The 25,085-nt window shown below is 40.8% G+C and overlaps 2 protein-coding genes across 4 annotated transcripts in view; both read right to left on the bottom strand.

The window, feature by feature from the left end:
• RSU1 (Ras suppressor protein 1) overlaps window positions 1-15,107 on the bottom strand; it is a 102,320-nt gene extending 87,213 nt beyond the window's left edge. The window contains exons 1-3 of the mRNA XM_002193448.6: window positions 14,949-15,107; window positions 14,591-14,702; window positions 7,798-7,848 (exon numbers count right to left, since the gene is read on the bottom strand). Coding sequence (XP_002193484.1) covers window positions 7,798-7,848; window positions 14,591-14,699 — 160 coding nt within the window. The 5' untranslated portion in view covers window positions 14,700-14,702; window positions 14,949-15,107. The remainder of the gene's footprint in view (window positions 1-7,797; window positions 7,849-14,590; window positions 14,703-14,948) is intronic.
• A 3,021-nt stretch (window positions 15,108-18,128) lies between these two features.
• Window positions 18,129-25,085, bottom strand: part of CUBN (cubilin) — a 144,261-nt gene continuing 137,304 nt past the window's right edge. For all 3 annotated transcript variants that reach the window (XM_072925492.1, XM_072925490.1, XM_072925491.1), the window contains exons 65-67: window positions 24,121-24,286; window positions 22,093-22,328; window positions 18,129-21,692 (exon numbers count right to left, since the gene is read on the bottom strand). In XM_072925492.1, coding sequence (XP_072781593.1) covers window positions 21,585-21,692; window positions 22,093-22,328; window positions 24,121-24,286 — 510 coding nt within the window. In that variant the 3' untranslated portion in view covers window positions 18,129-21,584. The remainder of the gene's footprint in view (window positions 21,693-22,092; window positions 22,329-24,120; window positions 24,287-25,085) is intronic.

Below are 25,085 nucleotides of genomic sequence, written 5' to 3'. Positions count from 1 at the left end.
GGAGGTATTACTGATGGCAACCAGTTACCACATTGGCCATCATCGCATCAAGATCAGGGAATCATTTCACCCAAAAGGTTATGCCCTAGGATGTGAATGGAAAAAGTTAAGAGGCCAGATGGTGAGCGGTCTGAAGGGAAATGCTGTGTCGTTATCCCCTTCAACACACCTGACTGCTAAAAGAACAAAGAGAATACATAGAAAATAGTGTACAAAACCAAGTACACCGAACTAAATCCATTTTTCCCTCAATCTACACCAAATCTACCTTCTTGTCTAAGTCCTCCCATATTAGAAGCTAAAAAATTCTACTTGGCCTGCTAGATAGTAAATCCTGTAATACAAAATAAATGCCTTTAATGAGGTGAGTTCACTTTCACTTCCTTTGAAAATGCCAACTGCAAAATAGACTGTATATGGCAAGAGGATTTACAGTAAGCTCCCATTACAACCTGTACATAAACATGGACAATGATCATTTATATGGGGATTCCATAAAAAATTAAGAGCTATTTTAAGCCACTAAGAAGTAAGTGAAGACACAAGAAATTTGTAGTAACATTTGAGAAAACACTGAGAATTAAAAAAAAGGAGTTAATATTGTTTGCAGGTGTCTTTCAATAAAAGAAGAACAAAAGCTTCTGAAGAATTATGTTCAAGAGAAGTGATTTGTGTCTAGTGTTATTTTTAGTATGGTTGCTTTACTTATGGTGCAAAACTGACTTTGGTGCCATACAGCACAAACTTTTTCATGTACAAATTGGGTACATTCTGCATGTACCCTTATACCATCACAGCACAAAACTCCTTCACACATTATTCTGCTTCATTTCCCCAAAGCTTCTTAGAAGTAAAGTCGATATTATATATATATTTTAAATTAAAATGCTCTACCATCTGTATTTTCTCAGACTCAAAGGTTCAGGGTTTTTTTTTAGAAAGAAAAGAAAAAGCTAACGAGGTATTTAATCAATGTGTTTGAGCAGAACCCAGATGTCAAAAATTTAGTAAGGGGTATGTATAGGGATCTCCTTTTTCTCCTTTTCACATCCTCCTGTGTACTGCATTCAGTAAGGTATTTCCCATTAAAGATCCCTGTATCAGAAATAGGAAGACAAACCAAATCAAAACATTAAAGAAAAAAATGAAAGGCTTACAGTCAGTTTAAAGCATCTCTCCCACACATAGCTGACAGACACTGTCAGGCATAAGTCCTGTGCTTTGGACACAGCTCTGGTCTCACCCTACAGACATCACCTGCCCCCTTGGCATATCGTGTCAGGACAACAGCATGGAATGACTTACCAGAAGGAAGCAGAGGCAGAAGCATAGTAGAGGAGAATACAAGAAGCAACAAAGAGTAATGAGTACACGGTCATCTGGTTCCTTCCAGAAGACAGCAAATTTGTTATATAAATAACCTGATACCAGGCAAGATGCAAAGTGTCAGACAATACCAGTGGGAGACACCATCACACATTTCAGCAGACTGGAGAAGACAAAGCAGTTAGGCTGGGAAGGAATTCAGGACAGGCAGATGCAAGTGTTGCTGTCTCTGGACTACCTCCAATACATCCAGGTACAGACTACAGCCAGAAAGGTGACTCAGAAAGGAGACATCCTAATGCAAAAATTAAACCAAGAGATTTTAGCAGCATGCTAAAAAAGATCAAGGACACAGTCAAGAGGGTTAACAGCAACAAAAGGACAAGCTTCTGTGCTGGTCACACACAGAGAGAAAAACAATTTAGGAGATGGCAGAGCAAAGAAGCAGTAAGTCATGTGAGAGAAAAAAAAAGTTTTGAACTGCTCTGCTGAAAGAAGGCAAAATGTACAGTGATGATAAAGGGTAACCACATGGCTGTCAAAAGAGCAATGATCAGTGAGACAGCACAAAGTGAACTCAAACAAAATTCAGGTCTGGAAATGGGAACCAGTAGCAAAAAACTTAATGGATCACCGCACAAAAAGGAAGCGACCAAAGATGAGAAAGGATTACATGAGAATCAAGGGAGAAGCAGTGGAAAGATCACAGAACAGTACAGGACAGCAGATCAGAAGAATGGTAGAGGCAGACAGAGAACACGACATCAGGTAACACAGAAGAGGTTTGAGAAAAAAATAGTTGTTCTTGATGTCTCATCATTTAATCATTTGATAGTGCTGGATAAGGAACCAGAGCACGAGAACAAAAGGATATAGGAATCATCAGGAGTGAGCTATGAATAGCAGGAAACTACTGAGATCATTTACAGACAGCACAAAGATATGTGAAGCCAGTGAGCACAGGACCACCTGAGGTTAAGGAGACTGAGGAGAAGAGCAAAAACGAAGTTGCCGTGCACCATCACCGAGCAGGCGGGACGAATCGCTGCCAGCTAGCAGGAACACAAGCGTCTTCCCAGGAAAGAAATGCTAAATGCACTCAAAGAGTGACCTCTGCCGGACAAACCACAGAGCACCGGCGCCTCACCGGCAGCAGGACACTCCCGGTACCGGCAGATAGGGCACAGAGAGATTCAGAGTCTCTGAAGTGACTTCCTCAAATGACTGCAAGGGTAATTAACCTCCCTGGCAGCTAAGGCAAATAACTGTCATGGCAGTTACAAGTCAAAGACTTACTGCACGTCCCAAAATAAATGAAAATAAAACAGGTTGGCAGCATAATAGTTGCACACATACTGATGACACCTGCTGCTAACGCTGAAGTAACTTTTAATATTCCAGCCTGCTTTCCAGTCACATCTTCCCCTTTGTGCCCTTCTGGGTGGGATAACAGACGAACTGAGTATCTGAAACCTCTTCAAACACACTTCCTATTCACAATATAATACAGGGCTTTCAATTGTCTAAACTTCATCAGCATACCAAGTAAGTATTTCCCATCCCATACTAAGATGTGAAATTCTATATATGTTATAAGTGTCTGGAGAATACCTTGAGTTAGCTGACCCTATCTAAATTCCAGAAGGTTCAGTATCCCTTCATACCTTATGGCAAAATAGTACACAAATGCTGCTCTTCTAGGAAAAACCAGACACAGCATAAGCCACATTTTTATGCTTAGTATTCTTTTTGAAAGTGAGTTTTTTTTCTGTTGCTAGTTTTATTCCAATTCTCGCTCACTTACAAATCTAATGGGGCACAAGGGGACCAAAAAGTGAAACCTAACCTAACTGCTGACTTTAGTCTGCAAAGGTACTTTTTTCAGTCAAAGGCAGCCATTTGTTGTACTAGCACAATCAATTTACAAACAAATAAATAAATAAATAAAACCCCAAAACCCCATGAGCCCTCAAGACATGTGACAGACAAACCCTACCATCAGCTCAGAAAAAATCCTCATCCTGACTCAGATTATCTATTTTACACTGTCTCCCAGAGCTCCACCTTGTTGTGCTTGAAACTGTATGGGGCAAGACCCAGATTAGAAAAAAGAGACAAGCCTGGTGATATCCCTTCCTTTCCCTGACCTGGGCTCTCCAGCATCTCAGTATTCTGCAATTCCCAGCCTGTTCCCCAGAACTATTATTAAAACATGAGCGCTAGCTGAAGGGCTCTGAACAAAACAGCTCTAAGTCTGATTTCAGGTGACAAATTGCTGAACACATGACTGGCACTACTACCCCAGCATGAACCACAGAGCAGCAATGTCACAGGAATCATAGCAGCTGCCCCTGCAGAACAGGCAAATCTACACCAACACCTGAAGGTCACTTTCATCCTGCCCAGAGGCACCAGATGAGCAGGTGGCTGAGACTGCTGCAGACTTTCAGTTACATTCCACCTGAACTTAAGTGAAGCAGCCCTAGAAATACACAAAACAGAAGCAAAAATACCCACAAAAATTACTACTGTTGCACAGATGATGGAGATATAGTATTTGTGGCTGACCAGACTGATCAAATGTGGTTTCTACAATAGTATGTCCTGTGGCTCAAACTCCCTCTCTGCCCCTCTAGCACAGCTACCTTAATTCCCTACCACTATTCATGTCCCATAAATGATCCTACTAATCTGTTTGTCCCTCAGCTAGCATCAAGTGACATGAACAAAAACAACTTGGTCACATCTACCTGAATTAATCCACCACACTGACGGGCAGATACCTATGGTTCAGCCACTCATTTCCACCAATTAAAAACCATTTGCTAGACTTTCTATTGTATTTACTTTGATGATAGCCAATGGGCTCAAAAGACACCTGGGTTCAGATCAGACAACCTATACAAGCTAAGACTATCTCAAATTTTGCTTCTCAGCTGTATACTGGATAGAAGACTTTAAAATGACTAAATAATGGAACAAAAAACTCCCAGTAGAACATACAGAGAAACCGTCCCTTATGTCTACATTATGCCAAGACAAAGCACAAATATCCACTTTCTCCTTCTGATTTCTACTGGATTGTCAGACCCTACAGAGGAATCATCCCTGCTTTGTCACTTACGCAGCACCTGGTTCAACAAGGCTGCAGAATCACAGCTATTTGGCTTCCCTGAGAGTTTTGCTTCTGATTTTGAAGCAAAACAAGTTCTTGCCAAGCAGCAAAGGACAGACTCAACTGGTTCAGAAGTCACCTAGAACAGAAAAAGCTAGTTCAAGACTCCTCCAATAGCACAGCACCAGATAGCTGAAAAAAATTCAGTCTAATATCCTCCAGAAAAATCAATGTGGACTTGAGTATTTCTGATAATGAATGATTTAGACACGTAGATGAAGTACAAATGGTACACTAGAAATATGAATAAAATCCATGGCACAAAAGTATTCTGAGCAATATGATGGATTTAATTGAGCAGTCCTCATACTAGCTAATGAAACTTTACTTAGTTTTAATAGCTTTCTGGAAAAAATACTAAGTATGTTTACATAAAAATATGCATATCCACTTTGAACATTTATTTATTCTTTCAGATAGACATATTTACTCTAAACACCAAAAAACAGAAGCTAGCAGAACACTCATTTAAATGGCAGAAAACTAGTAGAAGATGCTAATATGACCTTAGTGTAGCATGTCAAGTGTCACTGCCATCAGCTTCCTAGTCATTTTAAGAACAATCTGCTAAGGCAATTAATTACATAGCTTAAAAGATTAGGTCAACAGTGTCAAATATGAGAATATGAACTCGAAATTTAGCCTTTTAAAAATGTGTGCTGTCTATTTTAGTGTCTACATCCATTTGTGAAAGAAGAGTAAGTTTCAGACTCGACGAGTTACTTCTCAGGACAAGCAGTGGCCTTACCTTCCCAAGAAAGAAACCCAAACAGAGCAATTAGAAAGGCTGACAGAATCCCTTGGCTGAGAGAAGGCACATACTTGCAGCCCGCTGATCTGACAGCTACTTTAGGAGAAAGCAGTTAATTGAAGGGTGAGATTTAATGTAATGTAACACAAACTTAGAGTCTTGGCAATCTTTAAACTGGTATTTTGAAAACTAAAATTGCTTTAAGCAAATGGTACACTCTGTATTATTCTTGAATAGTTAAAGCCAACCTGGGCACATCCTTCTTGGACACTTCTTATTACTGTATCTTTCCTCCCCCAGTCAGGTCTGTAGCTAAGACTCAGCTAGGACATAGGTTGGTTACTCAGCTTTTCAGTGTGGAGCTCATGCTGAAGCACATGAGCCTCCCCAGGCTCAGATCTGAGACAGTGAAGTTTACTATTATTCAAGTCTCCATGCAAAAGCTTCAGCCTATCTCCTCTTCCTCAGAGCAAGGCAGATACTTGCTGCCTGCCCAACCAGTTGTGTGCTCAGCTGAGATCATCCTTTAGCTATGTTAAAATTTGTAAGGCACCAGGTGGAAGAGCTGATTCACTGGCAATCTGAAAGCGTCAGATTTAAAAAGTTCTAGGAATTTTACAAACCTCTGACAAAGAATAGTGAATTTTACAAAGAGCAACATTTCCAACTCATTTCACCCTTGTGCCAGTTAAGCAGCCATTCAGACAGAAATACCAGAGTAAATAATCAGCACCAGAGAGAAGTTTTGCCTGTCAGCTCTAAGGTACCCAACCTTGGGTAAGCTGTCTGATCACAAGAATTGTGCAGAATGAACTGCTATCTCAAGGTGCCTGCAACCCTCCAAAGGCTGCAGAGAAAGCTGCAGTGGCTGAGTACAATTAACTGCCTAGCTTTCAGAAGCTCAAGTTCAGAAACAGCCATCTCCTTGCAGTGAGGGAACACACAAAAGTCACTAGCTGGGTGGCCCCACAGCCCAGCTCCACCAATGGCTGATAACAGATGACAGATGGCAAAATGCCCAAAGAAAATTAATCATAATCTTTCTCATTAGATTATTCTCCCAGCTTCAAGCTATTTCCAACTTCATGTCCTTCTAAAACATGGACAGAGCTGCATGTTTAGCAGTGATGCACTTTGGATTTTCTCTCCCTTAACTGGCCCATTAATTTACCTACCAGTTATCATTTATATACCAGATGGCTAGAAATTGTTGGTCATATTTGTAATTAAGCTGAGATTTCTTTGAAAACTACAATGGGATAAAATCAAATAGCAAGATGGCAGTCTAGAGGGCACTACACTATCAAAAGAAGAGTCCTGAACAACTAATTCATACTTCTCACAGCCAGTCACAAAATGCCCATAATTTTTTATCTATTTACTACTACAAACCAATTACGTTACATATTAGTACTCAAACTGCAACCAGAGAAGTGCTTTATACTACCTTATGGTGCCACATTCTACCTTATGGCTCATGCAGCAAGTAGTGTGGAGTTCAACAGGCTGAGTTTTATTAGTTTGTTTGTGTCTCTTAAGACCCATCTCATTTGGTAAAGATTTGCTTGAATATACCCTAAAGCACATACACCCTAATACACCTCTTGTCAACCCACACCCACTTTATTGGTTTCGTTCCCCTTCCCATTTCATCTCTCCAGTTGAGCTTCAAAAAGAGGACTGGTTTAGAGAGAAACCCACTGGTACATGCAGAGAGCAGTCAAGAAGAAGAACATTGACAAGACAAACACTTCTTTTTAGAAGATGCACAGAAACAGGGGCGAGACAAAATTCACTGCTTGAATTTCAACAGCCAAGAAGCAGGAATGTTTGCACAAGACAGTCGTAGATAAACCACAAAAACAAACAAACAAACAAACTCAAACCCACAAAAACTTTTGCCTTGCAAAAGTCTGGTATCTTCCTCCACCAAGTTAAGTCTCATTTATGCTGTTCTTGACATGCTGTTCACCAACACCTCACTTCAGAGTTTCTTTACTGTGGGAAGCAGGATCCACAACCTGAAGGCGGTGTGAGCAGTATGACCAAGAGATAACCTTTTTTTGGACAGAAATAAGCTATTCTTTTTTTCCAAGCCTGATGCTTACATTCAGTTGGCCTTGCTCATATATGTTTGGCTATAGATGTAATGCAGTGTAGTTGTAATTTGTTTTGCTTTAGTCAAATTCATTATCCATTCACTAAAATGCAAATTGTGTTGTTTGTGATACAGCTAAAAATTTAAAAAGTCATCACGTTCATATAAGGACTTTTGAGCCATGGTCAGAAATGGATTTCTGGCTGAACTGGTGACAAGACTGAGAACTACAGATCTTCCAGTACATTGCAGGTCTGTATTGAAGCTGGAAAGGTATGTTGAAAATGGCTGCTAAGTCACACGCTCCATCTCTTTACTTTTAATGAAGTAATAACCAAGAAGCTCCACTCTAATAGTGTCATTGCACTCTGTATCAAACTAGCAGTGTCAGCTTTTCAGTGTCACTCAACTGCCTGTAACAAAGTCCAAACCCAGGAATATACTCACTTGTAAGCTTGTTGTGACTCAGAACCAGCTGTGTGATGTGAGACAGCGTAACTGTAAATGAAGAGAGAAAGAAGTTAGTTTATGGACAAGGCAACTGAGAGCTTGTATCTATTTCAGCTAAGAAATAAAGCAGGAAAGTTATTCTTTCCACTCCAGTAACTTGATTCATGTGCGTTGTCACAAAACAAGAGAGCTCAAGAGTAAATGGCGAGTCCACCTACTCCTCTGCCCTTTTATTTCACATTTCTGTTACTGCATCAGACACAACACGGAGAGTTTGACTCACCGACACAGCAACCTGTTTCAGCTAATCTTTGAAAAAGCTCAGGAGTTAACAAAGGCAAATACATCCTGTTAGCAGAATGAAAGCAGTCACCCAAAGGCACCATCAGATCAGACAGTTCAATGTTTAAAAAAAAAAAACCTAAAGCATCACCACAGTTCCCTGTGCAATTGCAGGTTGTGAAGGAAGGAAAGGCAGGGAAGAGAAAAGAAGATACAACACACCCACCCTGAATTTCTCCCAAAATTTGAGAAGATTGAAGTACTGACTGCAGCACATCACTATGCAGAACACGAGGACAAGGAAAAAAGCGCATAGAAAGTCTGTAAGAGTACTGTAGGAAAATCATCACTAAAGGGCAGACAAGAGCAGCAGCCTCCATAAAGAGCTCTATCTTTAAAACAAAGGACACATCGGTATCTGACCCATAAACAACAGTTTAACACTAACTGAGTGCTTATCCATACACATAAATATGTAAGATTGCAATTTACACAGCAAAATGAGAGAAGATTCTGGAAATAGTCACAAGCTTGTGAACAAATGCCTAAGTAAGCTTTATACATTTGTTTCTCTTGATATAGCTATTTTAATAACTGTGACAATAAGCAAAAGTCACCATTTCATGAGCCCTTGATATTCAAGCCTGACTAATAAGAACATTACCACCAGAAGGGCAGCCCTACCACTGAGATTAAAAGTCCTCTAGACTGAGGTCTTCAGTTCCAAGGCAACTGAACCTAGACCATAGCCAGATAAAATCTGACATCAATCCCAGGCAAAAAACCATTTTTTTTCTTTTTTCTGCATTTTACTTCAGAAACAAATAATTCTGGAGCTTTGAGGCTTTACCTAGACTCAAGAGCAACAACAAAAAAAAATTTGCTTTTTTAATAAAAAGGAAAAAAATCATTATTGTTTTTGATATTGTACAAAGTTGCTTCCATTTTACTTTGCTTTTAAAGCAAAGAAGTTAAACAATGTCATCATGTCTGTACAAAGGAAGCATGGATCCTTACTCAAGGGCAATGAAGCTTTAGGGCTGCAGATTTTGGTCTTCTGAACATTGAACTCCAGATGAATTTAAATGCCATAATAAGTTCTGTGCATATTTAAAGGTAAGCCTTTTGACTACACCATTAAGCCATGTGCACTACTGGCCTTTAGCAACACATGGTTAGAAGCATTACTCTCACTACTCCCTCTCCTTTTTTGTTGCATCACTGTGTTCTTCAACTAATACTATTTTCAGAAAGGTTTCTTCTCTCACATCTATACAGAACAGAACAAAGTCCATGTTAAAAATTTCAAGGCCAAAATCCCTAGGCCAAAGACATTTGAACCTGTATTTTACTGTCCAAAGTTGACTGAAGCCTAGACACCTTGTCTGAAACTCCACTATCTCAGTCAAACCTGATGCATGACAAAATGTCCCATGGCATCTTTGACCAGCAATGGCAGGCTGACATCCCCCAAAGGAGCAAGAAAGGCTGCACTCCAATACTATTTTGAAAAGAGCAAAGGTTTAGGTGTCTGTGCTCTGGACTATCCAGCAGCATTTTAGACATATTAAGACATAGAGATTCTTCAGTCTTGAAAGGTCCAAAGCAACTACCAGTTCAGAGGCAAGTTTAGAAGCATTTTAAGAAAGAGAAACAAGATAAGAGAGCGGTATTTGTTCACTTCTTACACAGAGAGAAATTTTCCCACTTACATTAAACAGACCTGAGTCAACCAGCCCCTGGAAATAACATGTTTTCCTCACGCTACCATGTGCCTGCTCCTGTGAAAAGGACTGTGTTGTGGGAAAAGCTGACTGAGATTTACCTTATCCTATAAATAAAGTCATTCTGTAGAACAACTAAACTATCAAGTCTGGCAAGGAAGACATCTGTCTTAACTGATTAACACCCCCCAAGTAACATCTCCAGGGCTAAAGGGGCAATTTTGATTTGGATGTACACAGTCCAGGTAAGCACAACATACAACATGTCAGATGATGTACCAGTCTCACAAGAATGGAATGGAAGGGCACTGAGATTCCCACTGGAAATTACTATAACCTCTCCACGATGCCACTGCAGGAGCTTCTAGACACTACCTTGTAACATTATAGTCATTAGCACACAGGCAGTAAGCTACTGTGATTTCATGAATACACCAGATATTCTCACAGAATAATACCTATATTCTATAGGGGGATAATACCTATTGCCAGAGCAGTTTACTTGCACAGTAATCACAAATTCTCATGGTCCAAGTCCCACTACTACTTCAAAAAAGAGTGAGTCAAGGGAAGAATATTTAGGTTCTTCCATTTTGGCACAATTATCAAATCTCTTCATATACTGCTCCCCTGCACTGCAAGCTAGCTTTACATAAAATATCTGGATGACAATACTCAACCTAATTATTAAGGAAAATATAAAACAAATAAAAGCCCTGCCCATCAGCAAATTTTAAAAAATCAAAACAAAAAAACTCCCAAAAAAACCCCCAAAAAAACCCAACCAACCAGCCTGACAAAACAACCAAACTGAAGTAAAATAAATTAGGAAAAAAACCCCCACACAACAGGAAGACCCCAGTGACTTTGGTGAGCCAAGATAAGACACTGGAGGAAGTTAATGCAGGATGAGCATCACAGTATTGTCACAAGTAGCCTGCCTCTCCATCTTCTGTGCTTTTGTTATTTTAGGAATGAACAATTTTATCAACACTAACTTTCTGATAAAGAAATCTAGTCACACAAGTATGTACTTTATGCAAAATATGAATAGCTTACAGATGGAATGATAATGAGAATAAATTAACACATAAATAGGATTGCATCCAATATTCCTTCCCTGACAACAGAGCAGATGTCACAAGTTATTTGGGAAAAATAATTCCTTTACTCGTACCTCCTCCTCCATATCAACTGCTTAAAAGACACATAAATGAGACTGGCCCTTACTCAAAGAACAATCCCAGTTTTTGATGGTTGTTTAAAGTCCTATCAATAAATGCCCTATCCTTTGCTATGCTAGGGGAAAGGGCACATTACTCCCCTCTTGCTGGAGTTGGCTGAACCTGCTTGCTCAGCCTATAGTATGTCTATTAATGCATTCTACCATTACCTGTCCATAGTGGGTGTTTTATAAACAACTGTTAACTATTTACTTCACAATAGGGAGGCAAAAAACCCAAACCAACACAAGAGAACATGGGACAATACATTTTTTACACTATTTATGTATGAAGGCTGCACAACTATAGAAGAGATATGCACACAAATGGCATAACTGTTGTTTTATCATATGCTGGAATAATAAAAAAAGTCTTTAACACTTAAAACTGTTTCACATGGTATTTGCATGACAAGCTAAAGCACAGAACACTTAGATCAAGGGGTATTTTTTTGTCTCAAATGAAATTTATTTTCTACACAACACATCTGAAAAAGGGCTGTCCTATTACAGTTCTGAAAGCATAAAAATCCACACTCTGAAGGTGTGTAACACAATTCTACTTTGTATTTTAAGTCATTAGGAGAAAACATGGAAGTGCCTGGATTCGAGGAATATTCCAAAAATAGAACTCTACTTCTAATGACATTAATGAACTCCTGAGTTAGAAGTGCTTCAGGGACTACTTAACCTTTTTTTGTGAATCTGAACTCCACGTTGTATATAAGCTGGTAACCATACTCTTTCTCTGCTAAACATGAAAGTGGGAAGAGATGTAAAGGTTGCCAAGCTTGTGGGTCTAAGCTAGCTTGCCAATCTCCTTCCAGATAGAAGTATTTCATTCTTAATTAGAAAGACACACTGGTATTTGACAGAAGCCAAATTTTGTCTGCTTTTTCTCTCCCACAGCTACTGCAGAGGATGGAAGACAATGCAAAAGAAAGTATGACTGACTGCCCTGTACTGCGGGAAGCCTAGACTGAAAACAGAAGCCAGAAGAGAACTGGCTTATATTCCCCTTTGCTCTTCTTTGTCCCTACATAACACCACTTTTCTCTATCACTTACTTTGGTTTTTGTTTTGTTTTTTTTTTCCCTAAACACACATGACAAGAACAGGGTGACACCTAAGGAAAAGGACTGGCACACTGAACAGATGTTACATGGTACACTGCTTTATTACCCCTATGTGAATTAAGTTAAGAAAGGTTAAATACAAGCTCATTAGCCACTCTGCAGCAAGTACTCAAACATGCAGTGAGACAAGGCTTGGTCCTTTCCTTGGAGATTTAGGACCAGAGGGAGCAGTTTACCTTTAAAGGGTACTTGGCACCTCTGGTAGGGGTATTCATAACCATGAAATAATTCCATGAGACAAAATGCTGATCAGGGGCTACTGAACACAGTAACTCAGGCACACCTTCCAACCTACAAATCTCAAATAGCCAAAACTGTTCCCTCCAATCATTATCTAAACTTAACTCTCAACATCTACTAGTGGCCCTCCTTAAAGATGAAATTATGTGCAAGAAGAGTCACTGGGCATGAATAGTGATGACTGCTTTTAATAGAGACCTTTACCTCATGGAAGGAAAAAATATAAACACCTGAAAAGGCAAGCTTTAACACTGCCCTGAAAAGGTATATAACACACAGAGAAGGAAAGGTACTAGGTCAGTCTACTTTAGCTTACACGCCAGTTCTGAGAGGCAGAGAAAACCAAAACATCCAATCTACATTAGAGAAGACCATCCATTTGGAGTCAGGTGACAAGGTTTGAAAACAAGTTCAACACTTCCTCAACCCTTTACTAAAAATTCAGAAGTAATACCTATTCATTACTTTTTATTTGGTGAAAGGTGTTCCTTCTCCTGAAGGCAAATACCTTCATGGTAAAAAAAAAACCCAAACCAACTTATGTGTTCTGTCAGTGAATATAATAACTGAAAAAGCAATTAATTTAACAGAAACCAGTCATCATTTCTCCCCTCCCTATCCTTCATCTCAAATTGAAGGCCCCAAATCCTCATGCTAGATCAAGTCACACAACATGCACCAAGAGTATCTCACAACATGCACCAAGAGTATCTGTAGAGAGACTCCTCTGATGCAGTGTAACTAGGGTACCAAAGTCTATTCTTCATGTAGAGAGCTCTCTGCCAAAGACATTTTAGATGCTTAATTAGTTTAATTAGCAACCTGGTATCAGGGAGCATCTGGGGACCACACTGCCCTACCTTGGTCCCTGGGCCTGCCTGAACAACAAACCCCAAAGACTCTTTGTGCAATAAAAGCTATAAAAACTTTTTTTTTTTTTTAGGATTATCAATGTGTTTCAACATTATCCTTTTTCCACACTTTAAAGATCAAAACTAGTTAATTAATTATCTGTCTAGTGTCAATAGTAGGCACCAAGTCTACTTAACAAAAGCAACAGTACTCTGTTAAATTTTCTATTTAATGTGAATTCACATATGTGGTCCTTACAACACCATCTTCCCACAGTCCCATGCACCACGCAGAAGCAGGAGAACAGTAGTACAGAATGTAGACTTTAAGTACAGAACCTAGTTCTGCAAAACTGTACTTAAGACTTCATCCTTTACTGATGCGAAGATAAGGTGTGAAGACACCTTGATGCGCTCCCAACTCTGCAGATAATGGCGAGCTGGTAGTGAGCCATACCTTTCCCTGAGCTCACATCTATCTTGTGAGAAGAGTTATGTACATTTGCTCCTGACTGCTCTCAAGTTTAATGAACACAGTAAAGAGCTAAAACAGGATACAGTCAAGAGTTTTAAGTACATTGGTTGGTTGAGATTTTGCTTTTTTTCCTGTCACTGGATCATGCATTCAGAAAAATGTCAGCCTGTGGCACACTACAGACAGTCACAACTTTAACTCCCGGAGTATTGGCTAAGTCATAACATCGTGCACTTTAGCAAGGCAAGACACCTAAGCTGCTCTTCATTTATGTGTTCTCCAGAACTGTAACAGCATGTTGCTATTGGTATGCTGTATTTGCTGTGAAATTAACTACAGTAAATGCACCATACCGACAGCAGCACCCTGTCATGGTTCAGCAAGCATGTGCAATCGTGTAACATCCAAAGCACGATGCTGCTGTATGTGTGATACAGTATTACTGCCCTCTCTTCAGAGACCTGCCGCCCGTAGTTGCAGGCTGTCACCCTACCCCTTTCAAGACCCAGTGGAGATGTTACTTGGCTGGTGGTTTTGTTTCAGCAGCAGGACGAGAAGAGGGAAAGTCTCCCCATCAGTCAAGTACCAGAACACCAGCAATGTGACAGGGAACGCCGAGCCCGTGCGGGGCTCCCCGGGACACACCCGGGCGGCTCCTTGCGGTGCCGCCGGCAGCCCGGTGCGGGGGTTCGGCTCAGCCCGGGGATCTCTCCCGAAGCCCCGTGCCCAAAGGCCACCCCGCACCGCAGAGTCCCGGTCCCAGCGGGGCGGCGCCTGGGCGCGCCCAGGCCGGCCCCCGCTCACCCGGGACAAATAAGGAAGTTTCCGCGCCGTGCCCGCCCGCCGCCGCCGGTACCTACACAGGCCGGGCACGTCCAGCATGCTGGAGATGCCGCGGTCGCACATGTCCACCTCGGGCTGGTTCTTCTCCCTGCTCTCCTCCACGATCTTCTTCAGGGACTTGGACATGGTCTGGGGGGGGCAGAAATGGACACCGTGAGCCGGGCGGCGGGGGAAACCCGCCGAGGGCTCCAACCGGGACAGCGCCGGGACAGCGCCGGCCCCGAGCGCCCGAGGGCAGAGAACCCCCCTGCCCAGCCCGCCGGGGGCCCCATCCCGTCCCGTCCGCCGCGCCCGCCCATGCCAGCGGGACACTGTCCAGGATGCTGGCCGCACTCCCGCCCCGGGCCGGCAACAGGCCCGGCCGAGGGCACTCACGGCGCTCGCTGCGGCGGGACACGGCGGGAGGCGATGGGAGGCGATGGGAAGCGGCGGGGCAGCAGGCGGATCCCACGGCGGGACGCGGGCGGGCCCGGCGGATCCCGTGCGCGCCGCCCCGCCCCGCCCCCGCGCGCAGGCGCAGCGCAGCGCAGCCCCGCCCGCTCTGACCGGCGGGGGCGCGAGCGGCCCTCAGGGGTCCGGGCGGGGTCCCCGGGGCGCTCCGGGGTCTGGAAAGGCGGCCGGGGACGAAACACTCTATCGCCAAAATAACCCGCAGCAAAAAAATCCCGGTGCATTTAACCAGCGGTGTCCATTTCTCCAGGTGACTTCCGGGGTTTTCCAGCTGTCTCTAGCAGTCACAAGGCTGGGTCCACGTTCTGAGCACTCGTAACCCGTCTCGACCAGTAGTAGAGATGCCGTGGCGTTGTAGTTATGCATGTAACCTCTTTCACAGGATTTAAGGTGCTCCTACTTACTGTCATTCAGCAGATACGGAAGCTCAGAGCAGTTAATGAATAAATCTATTAAGTTACCTAAGGCCAGGTTAGCCATTGAGAATCACAGCTTTGAATTTTGCATATGTACTCCGTCGTCTTACTTAGTAGCCTAAAAATGGTATCCAAGAAACCAAGAAGATGAGTATTTGCATAAACCAGCAAATAAAAAAACTTTCTGGAGGCACAACTTCAAGTTTACCTTTTTTAGGAATGTAAGGATTTAATGCTGGACTGCAGAATTGTAGCGTGTTTATTCCTAATTGGAGTTTTCCTATCTTGTGTGCTCCTGAAGTTACTGACTGTTTTCAGGTCTTCCTTACAAGGTACTACTGAAGAGTATCTTCCTTTTATCTGGATTTCTCAGCAGAACCTACTGTCACTCAGATGTACAGGATGATGATGTACAGTTCTTATTTTGTCTGCACAACCATGAATCTGGATCCCTTTGCCATCTAAGAAAATGCCCCAACTGCTACCTGTCAGTTGTCCCAAAGACCTAAGTGCTAACAAGTCTGCTGTTCTTATTTCATGGCAAATGATTGTAGATGTCATTTAGTAACAAAGGTTCAGGCAGCTTAATTGTACATGTGGTCCTGCTCCTTTATTCCAACTAACAGCGCATGTGACTCTAACAAGACACTCACAAAACAGTCTTCATGGCTAACACAAAACTCACCTGGCTTCTCTCTACTCCATTTTTGCAGTCATCAAAACATTGCATGTGGCCTAGATAGCCATGTTCTACTCCTACCATAGAAGTATTTAATTATTCCCCACTTAATAAACATATTGTCATTACTCCCTTTCATCAGGATCGTGGGGTTTTTTTGCCATCTACCTAATTTCATTATCCTGTTGTTGTGTAAAGAGTTCATCTATCATTCACAGCTTCTATGTGACCTTCTTTTGGTCCTGCTTGAGCCAACCTTTTTTCTGAACGTGAATCCATGCCCCAGTCAGGGATATTGGCATTGGATTTGGCAAAGGGAGTTGCTGTCAAGCCTTCCTTTTAAAGTTTCTCAGTGCCTCATCAAGCAGTGAATACAATTGTATGAGAAGGAGTGTGAAGGAAGATACACAAGCTGCTCTATCCAAAGGTCCTGGATCATGAAAACTGATTTTTCAGATTGTCCCTTCAGCAGTCATGAAGAGTCATTTCTCATAGAGAGTCTATGTCACTGCAGTCACCCATTCTCCCCTCTCTTATGCCCCCCTCCTCTTCCCAGTATGTGCAGTCATTCCAAAACCCCTTTGGCCCCATAAATATTTGGCTCCCTCTATACCCCCGGCTAGAGGCTGGCCAGCCTGTTCCTACGGACCGGCCAGTGGAGGTCTCCCCACACATACAGTGCTTGGGCTCACAGTAGAGACTTCTCCAATTTAGGTCTTGCTGTACCTTCCAGCTACTGTTTTTTTGCTTATGAAACAACTATAAAATGTCTTTGATATCTGTCAGATCTTTTCTAAATCAGTCACTTGGCTTAAATATTTGAAGAGCAGGTGCCTGAATTCATTGCAGAGGCTGGCTTCTGTCCTTAGGCCTGCAGGCTAAAGCAGGTGACAGTGAGTAGATGTATGGCCATGACTGTGTGGCAGAGCTGCAGTTTCCCCTGTTGGGGTTGGAGGAGGCAGAAGCTGTCCCTGCAGTGGTGCTCCCAGCCTGCTCTGCCCCGGCAGTGATGGCTGGACCTGCCTCCTGCTGGTTCCTCTCACTGTGCTGGGGATCAGCGAGGGAATGAGCAGCTCTGATGCCTCCCTTGTTTCTGTCCTAGGTACTTCTACACTTACCAGGGAAATGACATTTTACATTATTATTCTATTTTTATCTGTTTTCTCCCTCCAAGAAAAGCTATGATAATGAGCAACATTAATGCAGGGATGTGTGTCATCAAAAGGATGCAACAGCAACATGCCCCTGCAAAACCAGTTGTATAGTGCTGGGCACTGCTACTACAGATTATCCATCAACATTAGACTCACTAAGTGTGATAACTTGCATGCAATATTTATTTTTCCAATTGTTGTAAAAACAACCTCCTAGAATTTGGCCTCTATTTTTATTATCATTTAATAAATATTTTAAACATATATTTGTTATTAATCCAGTTTTTTTGTATTTGGAACAATATAGTCAATCCCATTAATTTTTATTGCATTTCATTTTAATTAGGACTGCAGAATATTTCTGCAGTTTCTGTTCTGCAGTTGACAAAAAGTAATTACACACCAAACATGTTAATTCTGGTGCCTAGGACACATATCCTATGTTACCATGGGAAATTGAGACACCTCCTTCTTTGCTTAATTCACCAATTGAAAACTGTTTTTCAATCAAAATTGCTTTGTAAATTTAACTAAAATCAGCTACTCTTTTAAACTGACAGCACCATGATTTCTAGCATTTTAGCTCTATATCTTCTGTCTCCTTTACTTAAATAACTATAATTGTAAGAATATCTCATTGTGGTAATATTTCTCATTTATAAAGAACAGTCCTGCCACGTGGGAAGGGCAATTAAAAACATCGTTACAGACATTTTAGTGCTTATTCTTCAAATCCTAGTCTTTGGAGGCTTACCATTCATATATAACTGCATCATAAAATTAGTTTTGTATAAGAATAAACATCTGTAGTAACATGCATAAGAAGCTTTACAGGTAAATAAAAACATGCAGGATGCAGAAACTGAAAACCCACACTTTCATTATTTGCTTTGTCATTGACAGAGGGAGGTTGTAGTCATGAAGTTATTACAGTACAGACACGCAGCATTCACAATAATGGCCTTATAAAATAGCAGTGTGCACAGACATAAAAGCAAAGGTTTTCATGGCAGTATTGTGAGATTAATCTGTATTTCTTACTAAGTACAGATTTTGTCTTTTGAATTGTACACTGCAAAAAGCACATAGAAGTTCCATGGAACAATTATTTCCAGATTATCTGTTTGGTTCTGCTTGTTTGTGTTTGCTGTGCATTAATTTTCAAGCAAGTGTTTTAAATTCCTCCTTACCTTCCAAGGTATAAACATGGCTTAGCATCAGCTCTCTCCTCTAAGGACCTCCACTTTAATACTTCTGCTGTTGGTATTTTTGTTGTGGTTCCTCATATAAAATGTTAGAGGACTGCAGTGGTTACTTTGTTCCTTTGTTCCTCTGTTCCTTTGTTTTATTAAAGAATGGGTTTGATAATTTAATTTTAGACTTTGACTATTTTTGGCAAGAGTCAGTTGGGCTGGATCAATTAAACTTTGTACCAGCAGCTTCATTCAACAGTCTTCATGAGCACAAATTCTCTGCTGGGCTTTTTTTTTTTTTCTCCCTCTAAATGAGCATTTTGCTCATTTGTAAATAAAATTATGCATAGGTATTGAGTATTTCTAACATTTAAAGATGTACCAAGCATTAGTTAGTTATTGCTAGATTTTAAAAAAACCTTTTAAAATTCTCTTCCTCTCATGCATAGTGCTATTTATTTTTTTCTTCTGCAGATTTTATAAAATTTGATGATGTGACAGATCTTACCAACAGCAAGTATTTATCTTATAAAAAATGTCCAAAAGCATTTAATTGCTTTAAAGTGAAGCATACTTTGTGAAAGCAGCCTTTCTGAAGTACAGATTTCAGCAAACTCACCAGTTTAGCTGGAGTTCCCCTCGAGATCTCAAGGGCAAGTTGTGTTACCAGAGTGGCCTCGGGCACATGTCAGGTCACCAGAGCACATCTCTGTACCAGTCCCTGGGTCAGCAGGAGCCCTCAGTGCCATGAGTTCGGGGACTGCTGTGTCCTCGGGCAACTTGGTGTCCAAAAGCCACTAATGACCTTAATTCATTAAAACCACGGACAGGTTTCTGTTTGTCAGTTTATACTCTGTCACACCTGCAAAAAGGCCAATGTTTACCCTGAGAACTCATTTCTGACAGGGCTGATGCACTTATAGCAGGAGCAAAGACCGTATCACAGAACACTGGTGCAGTGGCACAGAGCTGTTTGGAGGGACATATCCTTCCCTTTCATGTGTGGCTTCCAGATGAACTGTGCTCTGGGTGAAGTGCAGAAAATGACAACATTCTTGCAAGCTGATTCTTGCCTAAAATCTGATGTTTCAATGTCCAGCCACCTAGCAGCAGGTGACGGCATCCAGATCTTGAGGAGATTCTCTGCCAGCTGCAGAAGTCGTGCACCAACTGCACCAAATCCATGGTGATTCATAGGAAGGTCAGAGCCACAATGGACATTCATGAAGCCTGTGATGCCATGTTCCACAGGGGAGAAATGCAGTCCTCCTTATCACTGCAGGCAAACCACTCAATCCATGCTTGGTTGTACTTGGAGTTTCTTACACATTGCTGTTTTAAATTTTATTTTGTGGCTTTATCTTCAGACATTTCAGATGTTCCTTTACTGCTTGCTATCCCCTGTAGGGAGTTTTAATAAACAATATGGACAAGTATTGCATCATCCTTTGACTGCAATTACAGTGTCAGTTTGAGTGGACTCTCAGTAAAAGTTTTCTGGACTACTAATCTGAAAATATTTAATTTGATTATATGGTCTTTTATGTCTTCCCTTATTAGAGGAAGTTTCTGTATTGCTAGCAGCTCAGTAGGACATAACTGCCTCCCAATCTCATCCCAATATAGATATTTCTGATGTTTCTATGTTACACTTAGCATAGAAGTTAGCATTGTACACAGACTCGGTTTTTCTTAGTCCTTGGACAGTTATAAAATGCTGGCTTACATCTCATTCTGTTGGCCAGTGGGACTTCACTGGTTTCTTTTTTTCTAACTTGCCACCTGAGGATTTTGGGTTGTATTTTATAGCTTGTACCTTTTGTCTGCTTTGTTTTTTCTACATTTTATCTTAACCAGAATATCTGCTCAGCTGTTATAAAGTTTTGTATGTTTGTGGAATGATGGCTTTTTTGGCATTCACTAGGATATCTTCAAAGAGTTCCTAGATTTTGTTAAAACTGCCACTTACAGTTTAATATCCTTTCATAATTAATTGCTTCAATAATCACATTAAAGAATTGCTTTCGCTGTAAGTGACTCTTTGTAATAGTTGTGAAATGAGAGTTCTGATAAGGCCCCTGTTCTTTTCTGTGGTGCAAATTTCTCTTGCCTGTCCATCACAGCTGACATTCAGGAAATGAATTGGTCATTTGTTCTGGATTGTGACAAAAAATGCTTCATGGTGGGAATCAGTGTCCTCTGTCCACCCTATCAACAGCATCTTTTATGTATGATGTGTGTTAGCCTGGGGAGGGGAAAAACTAATTGTAGTCAAAGGTCAATTGATATTTTTATGTCTGCCCTATTCAGAAGTTATAGCTGTTTCATAAATGTCTAGGAAGTTGCCTAAAGGTTGACTAGAAGGGTGACGTAGTTACTGAAAGCCTCAGAAGTTTTTTCTATTCAGTTGTAAAATAGACTTTGAAGCTTGAAAATAAACCTCAATAAGTATAACCACAGATATCTGTATATATTGAACATAGGGCTCTGATCATGAAATTACTTCTTAATCTGGTTAAGAGTTAGAACCACATCATGTCCTTACTATTCACATATTCAGTGAATGCTCAAGTACTGATTTCAGCTGGGTTCTTATACCCAATGCACACTATTACTGAAAGTTCTTCGGCACAGTTATCTATGTAAGTGGTTATAGGACAGGGACCATTTTTTTGCAATTTCTGATTTTAGGTAATTTGAATAAAACTTAAGCTGATGTTTTCAGAGATTCTTGGAGACAAACCACATAACTAAGGAACAAATTGAAGACGGCTTCTTGTCTTAGGTCCTCTCATCAACTTCATGTGTCATTATTATCCTGGGTAATTAAATTTTTATAGCATTAATTGTACAATTTAGAAATTATGTAGAAGAATATAAAAAAACATGTAGCAAAATCTCCTTTTCCCACTTGGGTAGGTAATAGTTTATTTTCAGCACAATGGGAGATCAATGGGTTTTTTGACAGAATTCCAAATTCATAACAGCTATATTTTCAGTAACTTTTAAAAGGCCTTACTTCAGCTGCAATTATCATCACTGGACTTCAAACCTCCTTTATCATCTAAAGTCTTTTCAGTATATCAAGGAATGGTAATGTATTTCTCATAAGCTGTGTTTTAGCTTGTCCAGCTTAACTGGAATCCTGATGGTAAAGTCACATATTCAGCATGAAATTTTATATAGACTTGATGAGATGTAGCAGTAAATGGAGCGATGTTTGTGTCCTAAAATGAAAGACAAGAAAAATTAAAAGCCTTATAGAACATCAAGATCCTTTGGAAGAGACAGTCAGAAAGTTAAAACTGAAGCACAAATTGGATCATAGTTTGACAGTGATCTCAGTAGCTGTTCTAATTACTGTTGTTGTGTTTCTCCCTCAGGATATTGTAAATATTTAAAATACCAATACAACGAAGTATGGTGCAAGCTTGTTTGATGCTTCCCACTAGATGTCACTGTATGGTCTGAATTGGAAGGCTTCTAAGGCACCACACAAGCCTTTTGCCTTCACTTCCACTCATCTGTATGAAATTCATGTCAGAATTAGGGAAATGCTCTTGTCCATGAAAGAGCAAAAACTCCTGGTGACCACTCGAGTGGCTGCAGAGGGAAGGCGGTACGTACCGTTCCACAGTAGGGCCCGGCGGGGGCATGGCTGGCATCTGGCCCATTGTAGAGGATCAGATAGTTGCTGCTGCAGTCCCCTGGGTCATCGATGCTGATGAAATCAAAGTTCACTGTGACGATTCGTCCCTGGGGCGCGGTAATGGCCCACTCGCAGTCGGTGTTGTTGTGGTAAGTCCCCGGGTAGCTGGGACTGGCAAATGAGCCAGTGGTGCCGTATAATGTTCCGCCGCATCCTGGAAGCAGACACTGTTAATTGGCCTGGAAGGCTTCGCTTCACAAGGTAATACATGATGGGGTACATTAGTGCACTATCAGTAATAGTGCTTGAAAAGCAGAGAGACTGAGCTGGGACAACTAATGTGGCTAAGAACACTAACAAGACATAAAACTGAGGCTCTAGCTTCAGGAGCCCAAGAATATGCAATGGGCATTAGACCACCCCTGAATATTAAAACCAACACCCCCCTCCCCCAAATTCTTTGAAACAGGAACTGAAGTTTTAAGTCTGTGATTTAGTCAGTTCTGTTACTAGCTACTCAACTGGAGATGAATTCACTGTGACTGTTCTTTGGCATGAAAAGTGCTGAATCCTCATGGGATAGAAAAATACAGAGAAGAACTTAGAGGAATTAGGCATATTAAGTAAATCAAAGTCCATTTATATAAAAATTCAATCTTCAACCGTGGGCAGAAGCAGATGACCTAGAAAAAATGCAAGTTTATAGAGGAAGAATGTGCAGGCCATGATCCAGTTTACCCTCACAATCTCCAAGAATTTTCAGCTTACAGCTCCCAGAGATGGCACCTTTCTATTTATAATGTTTATCAGATGAAATTGTGTGGGTAGCCTTTGAATCCATGTAAATTTGTAGCATGCTATGGGAAGGGGCTCCATAGTTTAACTGCATCCTGTATCAAGAATTGGTTTGTCTAGTTTGTTATGACCCTATGAGCTTCTGGCTTTATATGATGACTGCTAGTTCTTCTACGTGAAAAGTCAAAGAACAGTTGATGACTATTTATCATCCAATATCATTCATTTTTATAGACTTTCATAGTTTCTTAACCAGATTGAAAAGCCTCAGCATACCTTATACAGAAGCCACTTTTAATGTTGAGCCCTTTGTTATTGCTAATTTTTTATAAGAGGAAGAGACCAGAACTGTGCACGTTATTCAATTTGTGTGTAAACTATGGATTTATGCAGTGGATGTCTATTTCTTTTCTCTTCATTTCCCAACAATTTCTATAATTATGCCAGTCTATTTGACTCTTAGTAAACTTTTGTTTTCATGAAACTATTTTACCCCTAAGATCTTGTTGACTACTGAAAGTCAACTTAGTGCCTGTATTTTTGTAAGTAAAGTTAGGATTGTCTTTTTTTTGACCACATTCTTTATTGACACTTCACAACACTGAGCTTTCTCTGCCTTTCCATCACTGGGTCACTCAGTACTCTATGGTTAATCTGCAGTACTTCTCATCTGGCCATGAGCTTTCTTACCTCCAGTAACTCAGGTCATGAAGGAACTATTACCCCACTGTTCACTGCCACTTCATAGGCCACTAATGAATGTATCCATGATATAGTCACTACACAGCTTTATAGGTAGTTTATTTTCTTGGGGAAGCTTCTTTTCCTCTTCAGGCTTAGCCATGCCTGGATAACACAAGTGGACTACTGGAGCAAGCTGAGTCACCACCAGCACCACCACTCTGTGGATCCCAAGGTAGCTGTTCCTGATATTTCCCAGCCTCTCACTGAAAGAAGATCTCCATCTTAAGTGGATTACATCACCTGAGGTTTCTAAGATCAACATTAAGGGAGGGAATTACTTCCATCTCATAAAATGAATCTTGCCCCAGTGGCCCTGAGGAGCAACGACCTCTCTCTGGTGACTGAATAGGGTGGACTGTGGGCTCTAGGGAGTCTAAAGTGGTAATGAAGAAGGATCCAAAAAGAGCTGAATTCCACATTGCTGCATTTTCCTTCTATGTCACATTATTTTGTAGCTACAGCCTTACCACTTGATGATGAAGTCCAAGTAATTTCATATCCATCATGAGCCATTGAAAAATCACTCTTGAAACGAAGGTAGACAACATGGTTTTGGGGGAAGATGGGACTGGGCACAGTGTTTCCACAGAATCTGCCAAGTAGTGGTGATTGCACATCACTCCCATTTCTGACCTTCAGGGAACACAAAAAATGCTGTCAACTTTAAATTCCTATGTAGTTATACACCAGCACAATTATTCATGGATACAAACACAGCACAAACTAGGTAGCAATTTGCATGCATAGCTGTCATTGTAATACTGCTATATTTCCTACCACATATTCTTGTGTAGAAGGAAAAAGAGGCCATTAACTGGTCTGAGTTTTATAAGTGATTTAACCGGTCTGAGTTTTATAAGTAATTGCATAGAACAAGTATCAACAGAAACAGGCAGCTAAATGTTATAGTGTATATATCTCCTGACTGAAAAAAATTATTTGACTAGTAGCTAAGATGTTCTTATGCAATTCAAGCCCGTGTTTTGCTTTTATAAGAAATATTAATATTCCAGATGAAAAGATTAATTCTTTATTCTGCAGACTGCTCTTTTCCCCAGTCACATTAAGACCCAGATCATATTACATAGCTCGGATTTAATCTGATTTTTTTTTCTGCACTCCAATAATGCTGGTGCTTAGATCCATTTCTTGAGACAGTAAAGAGGATATGAAAGTAGAACTAAATAATGATTCTGCCACAGACATCTGATTTTTTTCACCTGACCACAGAACAGGGAAACCTGCATGAATGAGGATTGTGTAGGAGGAAGATGCACTTTTCAATGACACAAAGTACATTTGCAAGTATTTTACAATTGTCACTAGAATTTGTTGGTTTCTGTTTTGGGGTTTTTTAATTGCTTTTTTTACGGAAAAAAATCTTTCTTGAGAAAAATTTCAAGCAGATGGAATCTACTGCTGTAACAAAACC

This window comes from Taeniopygia guttata, chromosome 2, assembly GCF_048771995.1.
Source record: "Taeniopygia guttata chromosome 2, bTaeGut7.mat, whole genome shotgun sequence".
Lineage (NCBI taxonomy): Eukaryota > Metazoa > Chordata > Aves > Passeriformes > Estrildidae > Taeniopygia > Taeniopygia guttata.
Note: the sequence above shows the minus strand (reverse complement) of the source record. Positions and strands in the feature narration are given on the sequence as shown.